This window comes from Coregonus lavaretus (assembly GCF_964263955.1).
Source record: "Coregonus lavaretus genome assembly, chromosome: 38".
Classification (NCBI taxonomy): Eukaryota; Metazoa; Chordata; class Actinopteri; order Salmoniformes; family Salmonidae; genus Coregonus; species Coregonus lavaretus.
Window position 1 is genome coordinate 31827373 of NC_140025.1, and position 10614 is coordinate 31837986.

Here is a 10614-nt window from a genome sequence, read left to right on the forward strand (position 1 = left end):
GGGACGCAGCCATGGTCTCCCACCCAGCCTCACCTCCCTTCCCCTCACCATTAGGGCCTAGTCCATGTAGAACTTTGGGCTGGGGCTGCGGTCATTGTGCTTGGTGTCCACGGCGAAGCAGACGAAGAGCATGTCCACCACGATCTCAAAGACAGACAGGAAGCAGTGGGCCACCAGCCAAGAGAACAGACAGACGATGAGCAGCGGCAACACCCACACCGTGTAGTCCTGCTGATAGTTGAGCGCCAGAATGCCAGCGAACGCAGTGCATGAGACGATCAGTACCTGGACACGCAGGAAAAGATGGAGAGAAAGGAGGGTGAGAAAGGGAGAAAAGAGGAAAGGGTGTCATGACTCTCCTGACAGTGGATCAAAGGACCCATCAGCTAGGCAAATGTTTGAAGATAGCCAGACCCCCTCTTGACACCTTAACACTGGGTCATACATTTATGCAGGAGAGAAACTTTCTCTCTCTGCCTTTCGGTATCCACCAAAGGAATGCCTTTGTCTAGAGAGAGTGTGGCCCGTCTAAAAACTGTAACGTCAAAAGATTGGACATTGGAACATTATTTCAGACATGCAACTGTGTGGAATGGTCAGTGGTGATCTAAAAGTATAATCATGTCATATTGTTTATTATTTTGTGATGTCATTAAGGATGGTATCAAGAAATAACTGTAACTCTGAAAGTGTACATATTCTACTTGTCAAGTTTACATCTACATGTTGAATTAAATATATGATTAAGTATGAGAGTATTTTGGTTAAGATAGAATGTGATTTTAGCCTTCTAATGAGATAATTCTTTTCTCATTAGAACTTTTACCCAGTCAGTAACCACGCCTAAGTGAGCACAGACTTTGTGTCGGCATGATGGAACGCCCCCTTTTTACCCGAGGATAAAAGCCTTGGTAACTAAATATACATTAGACCAGGAAGCGTGGAGCTGTGGCTACACAGCTTTAAATGGTTAGACCAAACAGACCAGCCGACGTACAGCGCGAGCTGAACGTTACAAATGGTTGAAACTCCAAGACCAGGAAACATGAGACGTTAGTCCACACGTTTGAAATGGTGAGAAACTCTGAAACTCTCAATCTCTACACAAGAAGAAGGAACTCACTAGACCGTAGCATTACCAGTCTGCAGCTGGCATGTAAAGTAGTCTAGAACTTTGACTAAAGACACGAGGTGACAAGGACAATCCCATCTCAGACAACCGTTGGTACATCTGAAGTATCTGTCTAACAACCACTTCACTACCAGAGAAGCTCTACAAAGGACATTGTGACCTCTGGTGGACAAACCAGAGCCTTACACCCATCGACACCTTCCCCATAGGAGTGATTGGTTTCAACAGAGAGACAACGGAGAAGACATTCTACACGTAAATACATTGCATTTCTTATCCAAACGGCCGGCAGTTAGGGTGATAAGTATTCTGATTACCGTGAGCGTAGTTTCCAAATGTATGTACGATAAGTTCGACTCTCTTTGTCCCTCTCTCTCTCCTTCTATTGACCCCTCCCTTTTTGATAACAAAGCAGTCATGCTTTTGTTAGTCCGCTAGGGACTTTTCTCATGCATTAAGTATGTCTGTATTCTGTGTTATTATTTAGTTAGCTAGTAAATAAATATTTAAGCCAATTTGTGTATTGTTGATTCATAAGTAAGGTTAGGGTTCTTGCAGGTTCAAGGATTATGCGACGTTCATAATGAGACTGATGAGGTAATGATTAATAAGTGACTGTTATTGGTATATAACATATATATATATCTTCTAAGAGTTTAATTCGGGAGATGGTAACTCGTTAAACAACTTCTTCCGTGGTGCCCCAAATTCCTAATGAGTTAATTGTTACATGATCGCTATGTGGCCGCTACCTTTCCAAGAAAGAGGACAAAGTCCCCCACGGTGTTGATGGTGGCCACTCTGAAGGCATTCTCTACCAGGATGACGAAGGCGTTGCACGCCGACGTACAGAAACTGGTGCTGTTGATCTCTGTGGCCGTGTACGCGTTCTGTGGTGAACAGGAGACAGGAGTATCATCAATAACAATGTGTGATTGCCGTCATCTTGGAATGAGTCTCCATTGTAAAATAGATTGTTGTCAATGATATAACATGTGTAATAGTAAGAATAATCAACATCTCACATGACAATCAATCTGATTCTGATCGAACACTTACTTGATTCAGGTATGTTAGACACTTCTTCAGGCACCACAAGCAGCAGATGCAGGCTTTCAGCATACAGCGAGCACAGGCATTTTCCTACAAACAGAAAATACATTCAGCTTTAGTTCTCCACCCATTGTCTAGCTTGACTTGACAAACTGGTGGTTGGTATGAGCGAAAGTGAGTGTGTTTAAAGGCATAATCTGGGATATTTCTTGCTGCTAATGGTCAAATCTTGCCTGGCTACCCAGACTCATTGCTCTGGCCAAACGCCACGCCCACAAACGTTTGTTTCTTATCGATAGAGCAGCTAAATAATTCAGTGTGAGTCGTCAGGCAAGGTCAAATCTACCTAGACTGAGTTATTTGTTCATCCCCATGTGGAATTTGACTTCTGTTGTTTTTTATGTTTTTGGAAAACCTTCCAAACATCTGAAATAATTCCTTGTTTAACATTTCTGATTCACACTTTTTCTACCTTGATCAGTAACAAAATTAGAACACTTCAGTGGAGAGTCCGGATTCCGCCCTCCAGCCCAACATTCCACGTGAGTACGCAGATCTCTCTGATATCTTCTCTTCATCAGAGGCTAAGTCTCCCTCCTCACACGCCCTGGGACTGCACCATTGACCTGATGGAGGGACAACAACCCCCCGAAGAGTCGCATTTACTCCCTTTCCAGGGCGGAGACTGAGGCCATGGAGAAGAATGTGGCGGAGACCCTGAAACAGGGGTTCATCAGACGCTCTACCTCTCCTGCCTCTGCCAGCTTCTTCTTCATGGCAAAAAAAGACGGAGGACTCAGGCCATGCTTTGACTACATGGGGCTGAACGCAGTCACCACCAAGTACCGGTACCCCCTCCCTCTTGTTCCGTTGGCCATCGAGCAGCTATGAGGGGCCCGGTACTTTACCAAGTTGGACCTGAGGAGCACCAACATCCTGATCCGAATCCGGGAAGGAGACGAGTGGAAGACGGCTTTCAGCACTACCTCAGGCTACAATGAATACTGCGTCATGCCCTAAGGCCTCGCCAACCCACCTTCTGTATTCCAGTCCTTCGTCAATGACGTGTTCCGAGACATGCTGAGTAAACAGGTGGTGGTGTACATCGACGATATCCTGATCTACGCGGCTACGTTCGAGGAGCACGTCAGGGACATCAGAGCTGTCCTACTCCGCCTCCAGGAACACAGCCTGTTGGTGAAGGGGGAGAAATTCGAAATCCACCAACAGGCCATCTCTTTCCTGGGATACACGATCAGTCCTCAGGGGGTGTTCATGGAAAGAGAAAAGACAGACGCCGTTAGGTCATGGCCAGTCCCCACCACCAAGGGCCTACAGAGGTTCCTGGGCTTTGCCAATTTCTACCGGCATTTCATCAGGTCCTTCAGCTCCATAGCCGCCCCGCTCACCTCTCTCCTTAAGGGTGGGCCTCAGAAGCTGGCCTGGAACCCTGATGCTGACGCTGCCTTCAAGAGGCTGAAGGAGAGGTTCACCACCGCGCCCATCCAGAATATGCCCAGAACTCCCTCGTTCACTCCTCCACAGGGCCAACTCCCTTCCAATGCGTCCTGGGGTACCAGCCGGCCCTGGCCAATTGGACACCCTGTCAGACCGATGCGTCCGCTGTCGACGAGTGGTTCCACAGGGCCGGACAGGTCTGGGATGCCGCCCATGTCCGTCTCCAGAGGGCCATTAGTCGGCAGAAGGACCAAGGACGTCTCCTCCCGTTGCTCCCCTCCGGCGCTCTGATTCGCCGGTCTACTGAGTCACCGGTCTGAGTGCACCACCTCGGCAACACAGGAATGGAAACCCAACGCACCCTAATCACCTCCAGCGCACCTGCTCCTCATCATCCCATCACCACCACTATATAGACCTGGACTGTTCAGTCATTGTTGTGTGTAATTGTTAGCGTCGTGTCGTTTACTCGCTCCTTGTTATTCTCTTTCTCATTGTTAAGTAAACCTTGACCTTGTTGATTCCTGCGTCTGCGTCCTGCCTCTTCGTATCCTCAGTACTCGTCACAGAAGTGGGCCATTCGCAGAATAAGGACATGATGGAGGTCAGGGTCATCTGGGATTTATTCCTGATATCCACCACAGGGTAGAATAAAATGGAGTTAGGAAATAGTCAAACTGATACCGGACAGACCTGGATTCAAATAGTATTTGTTTTCTTTCAGGCACTTTGAGCGTTTGACTGAGCCTGTATATGGAGTGCCAGACATAGACATTTAATAATTATATTTCTATGGTGCCAGATTGGTGGGGTTTGTACTTCTGGGACTATTATATTGGTTATATTGCACCTGGGAAGCTCAATCAAGTGCAGCTAACGTATTTGACAGAAGAAGAAATACACGATGAACCCTGGTCTGATACAGGAGTAGATATGATGGTGAAAGCTACATATACGTACACATAACATACTGTTAGTTAGCTGTCTGTGAGTGCTGTTAATGTAGAGACTAATGACTACTTGGAAGCTCCATTTGAGGAGATTTGTGCGTATGATGTCCTTTGTAAATGAGTTGTAACATGGAATGTTCCATTCAAGGATGCAAAGTTGTTCTTTACAACGTGTTTTGATTGGATGCGTAGCAACGACAAGGGGCCTTTCTGAAATGCTGACTCACGTTACTATGAAACAAAGAATGAATAGAGATCAGCCATGTGAAGGGTTAATTATGTTTCAGAGCACAGAGCAACACTGGGTGGGGAGGAGCACGTCAACGTCACTTTAAGTGAAACTGAAGTGTTTAGACGTACTGTGTGTTGCGCACACAAGTAAACTGTCTCAAACTCTTCTGAAAAATCTGTTACGACAGCTACGCAGTCTCTGTTTTAAAAAGAATACTACAGTATATAGTACCAAAAAATCAGAGAAAGCACCCACACTCTTTCACACACAGATACAGGTGAGTAGAGATTAACAAGGGCAGGTGAAGATAAATTCTACTGTGTGAATTCTTGCATTCTCCTGTTTTCTTTATCAACTACAGTACCTACTGTATGTTTAACTTTATTTTGTACATTGACTAATTTATACTGTATGTTGTATGGTTAAACAACTTTAATCAAGATTGGTTAGTGTCTCTAAATGCCGTGTTGACAATGGAACTGAAACTATCGGGAGCTGACTCATTCCAGGAAATAATTTATAGTTCCACCTTCTCTGTCTAGATATGGCTTCCTCCAGCAGTCTCCAGTCTGAAGAGCAGTTCCTGTGCTCTATCTGTCTGGATGTGTTCACTGAGCCAGTCACCACTTCATGTGGACACAACTTCTGCATGGCCTGTATCACAAAGTACTGGAATAGCAAGGACCTGTGTCAATGTCCACTGTGTCAGCAGAAATTCTCCAGACAACCTAAGCTTCATGTCAATACAACGTTCAGAGAGGTTGTAGAGAATTTTAAAAAGATGAGAGACAGAGGTAGAGATGGGTCCCCTCCTAAACCTAAAATAGTGCCCTGTGACGTCTGCACTGGGACGAAGCGCAAGGCCCTAAAGTCCTGCCTGGTGTGTCAGACCTCTTACTGTGAGACTCACCTGGAGCCTCATCAGATAGCCCCACCCTTAAAGAGACACAAACTGATCGACCCTGTGGTGAATCTAGAAGACAGGATGTGTAAGAAGCATGACAGACTCCTGGAGATGTTCTGTAGGACTGACCAGACGTGTGTGTGTCAGTTCTGCATTGAGGCAGACCACAAGACTCATGACACTGTCCCTATAGAGGAAGAGTGTGGAGAGAGGAAGGCTCAACTGGGGAAAACTGAGGCAGAAGTTCAGCAGATTATCCAGGAGCGACTGAAGAAGGTTAAAAGGACCAAACTCTCAGTAGATCTTAGAAAGAAAGAAGCAGAGAGAGAGAAAGCAGAGTGTGTGCAGGTCTTCACTGCTCTGGTGCGCTCCATTAAGAAAAGCCAGGGTGAGCTTGTTAAGGTAATTGAGGAGAAGCAGAAAGCAGTAGAAAGGCAGGCTGAAGGGCTCATTAAAGAGCTGGAGCAGGAAATCACTGAGCTAAAGAGGAGAAGGACTGAGCTGAAGCAGCTCTCAAACAGTGAGGACCATCTCCAACTTCTCCAGAGCTTCCTCTCCCTAGTGTGCAACCCTCCACCCACCAAGGACTGGTCTGAGATCAGTGTTCACAGTGATCTGTTTGTGGGGACTGTGAGGAGAGCTGTGTCTCAGCTGGAGGAGACACTGAATAAAGAGATGGAGAAGCTGCCTGATGTCAAACTGAAGAGGATTCAGCAGTATGCAGTGGATGTGACTCTGGATCCTGATACAGCACATCGCTGGCTCATCCTGTCTGAAGATGGGAAACAAGTAAGATATGGAGACACACCACAGAATTTTCCTGACAATACAAAAAGGTTTGATCGTTTTGGCATTGTCCTAGGAAAGAATGGCTTCTCCTCAGGGAGATTTTACTATGAAGTGACGGTTAAGGGGAAGACTATGTGGACTTTAGGAGTGGCCAGAGAGTCCATAGACAGGAAGAGGAAAAGTACACTTGGCCCAGGAGATGGACTCTGTGTTGTGTACCTAAGGGATGTGAATGTGTATAAAGCCAGTAACTCCCCCCCTGTCGTCCTCTCCCTGAGAGAGAAGCCCCAGAAGGTGGGGGTGTTTGTGGACTATGAGGAGGGTCAGGTCTCCTTTTATGATGTGGAGGCCAGGTCTCATATCTACTCTTTCACTGGATGCACCTTTACAGAGAAGCTCTTTCCATTCTTAGGCCCCTCTGATAATAATGATGGTCAAAACTCAGCCCCTCTCATCATCTCTCCTGTCAATCACATACACTGATTAAACAAATCAGTTACTTTTCCAAATCATTACATGTATCGATATATTTCCAAATTAGCATACAGTTGAAGTCGTTAGTTTACATACACCTTAGCCAAATACATTTAAACTCAGTTTTTCACAATTCCTGACATTTAATCCTAGTAAAAATTCCCTGTCTTAGGTCAGTTAGGATCACCAAATGAAAATGTAAACTGTTCTGTACATCTAAACATGGATAATACATGCTTGTATTTACTGAAAATGAAGACTATCAACTGGATTAAATAAAATAAAAGTAGTCCTTAAAGTTATGTTGTTTTGATTATTCATATAATATACCCATCATTATTTTACAGAGGGAAAACTATCCTTTAAAGTGATATTCCTTTTCTCTGTTTTTTCTCTTATTCCCTCTCTAAGTTGATCTGATGATGAAAGCCAAACTCAGCCTTTGAACTTGTTTTGGATGTAGGTGAACGTGACAAAGCACTTTAAAGAGCGAATCCACAGAAGCTGCCCGCTTCTGTTTTGGTAAACAGCTGAGGGATGGGCCTGGATCATTTTAACCACTCAGATTAATAGACAGAGCTATGGATGCAAGGACTGAGCATCCATGATATCAAAATTATAGTTTTAACTATGTTTTGAGGCTATATCGTTTTTTTTCTTCATTTAGAATGTTCACAAACATTGGAGACAAACAAGCTTATATTTTGGGTTCAAATGGGGTGTAACAGTTGAACTAAGGGCATGAGGCATTTATAAGTTATATTTTTCAAGAAACAATGGGCGTATATCATTCATTTATAAGTCCAGAAATTGAGGTAGAAACTACAGATTGCCCCTTTAAGCTTGTTTATACTGTATAAGTGAATTGGTAAAGGACATACTCAGCCTTTCTAAATCAAATCAAATCAAATTGCATTTGCCACATGCGCCGAATACAACAGGTGTAGACATTAGAGTGAAATGCTTACTTACAAGCCCTTAACCAACAATACATAAAAAAATATATATATATTTATATATATATATATAAAAAAGTGTTAAGTAAAAAAATAAAAGCAAATAACTATAGAGCAGCAGTAAAATAAAATAACAGTAGGGAGGCTACATACAGGGGGTACCGGTACAGAGTCAATGTGTGGGTGCACCGGCTAGTCAAGGTAATTAAGGTAATATGTACAAGTGGGTAGAATTAAAGTGACTATGCATAAATAATAAACAGAGTGGCAGCAGCGTAAAAGAGGGGGTAGCCATGGGGGGGCAGTGCTAATAGTCCGGGTAGCATGATTAGCTGTTCAGGAGTCTTATGGCTTGGGGGTAGAAGCTGTTGAGAAGCCTTTTGGACCTAGACTTGCCGCTCCGTTACCACTTGCAGTGCGGTAGCAGAGAGAACAGTCTATGACTAGGGTGGCTGGAGTCTTTGACAATTTCTAGTGCCTTCCTCTGACACTGCCTGGTATAGAGATACTGGATGGCAGGAGGCTTGGCCCCAGTGATGGACTGGGCTGTACGCACCACCCTCTGTAGTGCCTTGCGGTCAGAAGCTGAGCAGTTGCCATACCAGGCGGTGATGCAACCAGTCAGGATGCTCTCGATGGTGCAGCTGTATAACTTTTTGAGGATCTGAGGACCCATGCCAAATGTTTTCAGTCTCCTGAGGGGGAATAGGCTTTGTCGTGCCCTCTTCACGACTGTCTTGGTGTGTTTGGACCATGATAGTTCGTTGGTGATGTTGACACCAAGGAACTTTAAGCTCTCAACCTGTTCCACTACAGCCCCGTCGATGAGAATGGGGGTGTGCACAGTCCTCTTTTTTTTCCTGTAGTCCACAATCATCTCCTTTGTCTTGATCACGTTGAGGGAGAGGTTGTTATCCTGCCACCACACAGCCAGGTCTCTGACCTCCTCCCTATAGGCTGTCTCATCGTTGTCGGTGATCAGACCTACCACTGTTGAGTTGTCAGCAAACTTAATGACGGTGTTGGAGTCATGCCTGGCCATGCAGTCATGGGTGAACAGGGAGTACAGGAGGAGACTGAGCACGCACCCCTGAGGGGCCCCCGTGTTGAGGATCAACAAGGCAGATGTGTTGTTACCTACCCTTACCACCTGGGGGCGGCCCGTCAGGAAGTCCAGGATCCAGTTGCAGAGGGAGGTGTTTAGTCCCAGGATCCTTAGCTTAGTGTTGAGCTTTGAGGGCACTATGGTGTTGAACGCTGAGCTGTAGTCAATGAACAGCATTCTCACGTAGGTGTTCCTCTTGTCCAGGTGGGAAAGGGCAATGTGGAGTGCAATAGAGATTGCATCATCTGTGGATCTGTTGGGGCGGTATGCAAAATGGAGTGGGTCTAGGGTTTCTGGGATAATGGTGTTGATGTGAGCCAAGACCAGCCTTTCAAAGCACTTCATGGCTACATGGTGAGCACTACGGGTCAGTAGTCATTTAGGCAGGTTATCTTAGTGTCCTTGGGCACAGAGACGATGGTTGTCTGCTTGAAACATGTTGGTATTACAGACTCAGTCAGGGACATGTTGAAAATGTCAGTGAAGACACTTGCCAGTTGGTCAGCACATGCTCGGAGTACACGTCCTGGTAATCCATCTGGCCCCGCGGCCTTTTAAATGTTGACCTGCTTAAAAGTCTTTCTCACATCGGCTACGGAGAGTGTGATCACATAGTCATCAGGAACAGCTGGTGCTCTCATGCATGCTTCAGTGTTGCTTGCCTCGAAGCGAGCATAGAAGTGATTTAGCTCGTCTGGTAGGCTTGTGTCACTGGGCAGCTTGCGGCTGTGCTTCCCTTTGTAGTCTGTAATAGTTTTCAAGCCCTGCCACATCCGACGAGCGTCAGAGCCGGTGTAGTACGATTCAATCTTAGTCCGGTATTGACTCTTTGCCTGTTTGATGGTTCATCGGAGGGCATAGTGGGATTTCTTATAAGTGTCTGGGTTAGAGTCCCGCTCATTGAAAGCGGCAGCTCTACCCTTTAGCTCAGTGCGGATGTTGCCTGTAGTCCATGGCTTCTGGTTGGGGTATGTACGTACGGTCACTGTGGGGACGACGTCATCAATGCACTTATTGATGAAGCCAGTGACTGATGTGGTGTACTCCTCAATGCTATCTGAAGAATCCCCGAACATATTCCAGTCTGTGCTAGCAAAACAGTCCTGTAGCTTAGCATCTGCGTCATCTGATCACTTTTTTATTAACCGAGTCACTGGTGCTTCCTGCTTTAGTTTTTGCTTATAAGCAGGAATCAGGAGGATAGAGTTATGAGACTTCCTTAGTATTAGATTTTATGCACCAGCTGTTGTTTACAAATATACACAGACCGCCACCCCTTGTCTTACCGGAGTCAGCCGTTCTATCCTGCCGATGTAGCGTATATCCCGTCAGCTGTATGTTGTCCATGTCGTTGTTCAGCCACGACTCGGTGAAACGTAAGATATTACAATTTTGAATGTCCTGTTGGTAGGATAACCGTAATCTTAGGTCGTCCAATTTGTTATCAAATGATTGTACATTGGCCAATAGGATTGATGGAAGAGGCAGTCTACTCGCTCGCAGTCGAATCCTTACAAGGCACACCGACCTATGTCCACAATATCTCTGTCTCTTTATCATG

The 10614-nt window shown here is 45.5% G+C and overlaps 1 protein-coding gene across 1 annotated transcript; it reads left to right on the top strand.

The window, feature by feature from the left end:
* The first annotated feature begins 4921 nt into the window (after positions 1-4921).
* Positions 4922-7294, top strand: LOC311112060 (E3 ubiquitin-protein ligase TRIM21-like). Its single transcript, XM_084155041.1, has 2 exons — positions 4922-5102; positions 5368-7294. Exon 2 carries the CDS (start codon positions 5370-5372, stop codon positions 6999-7001), a length of 1632 nt encoding a protein of 543 aa, XP_084011167.1. The 5' UTR covers positions 4922-5102; positions 5368-5369; the 3' UTR covers positions 7002-7294.
* Positions 7295-10614: the final 3320 nt, after the last annotated feature.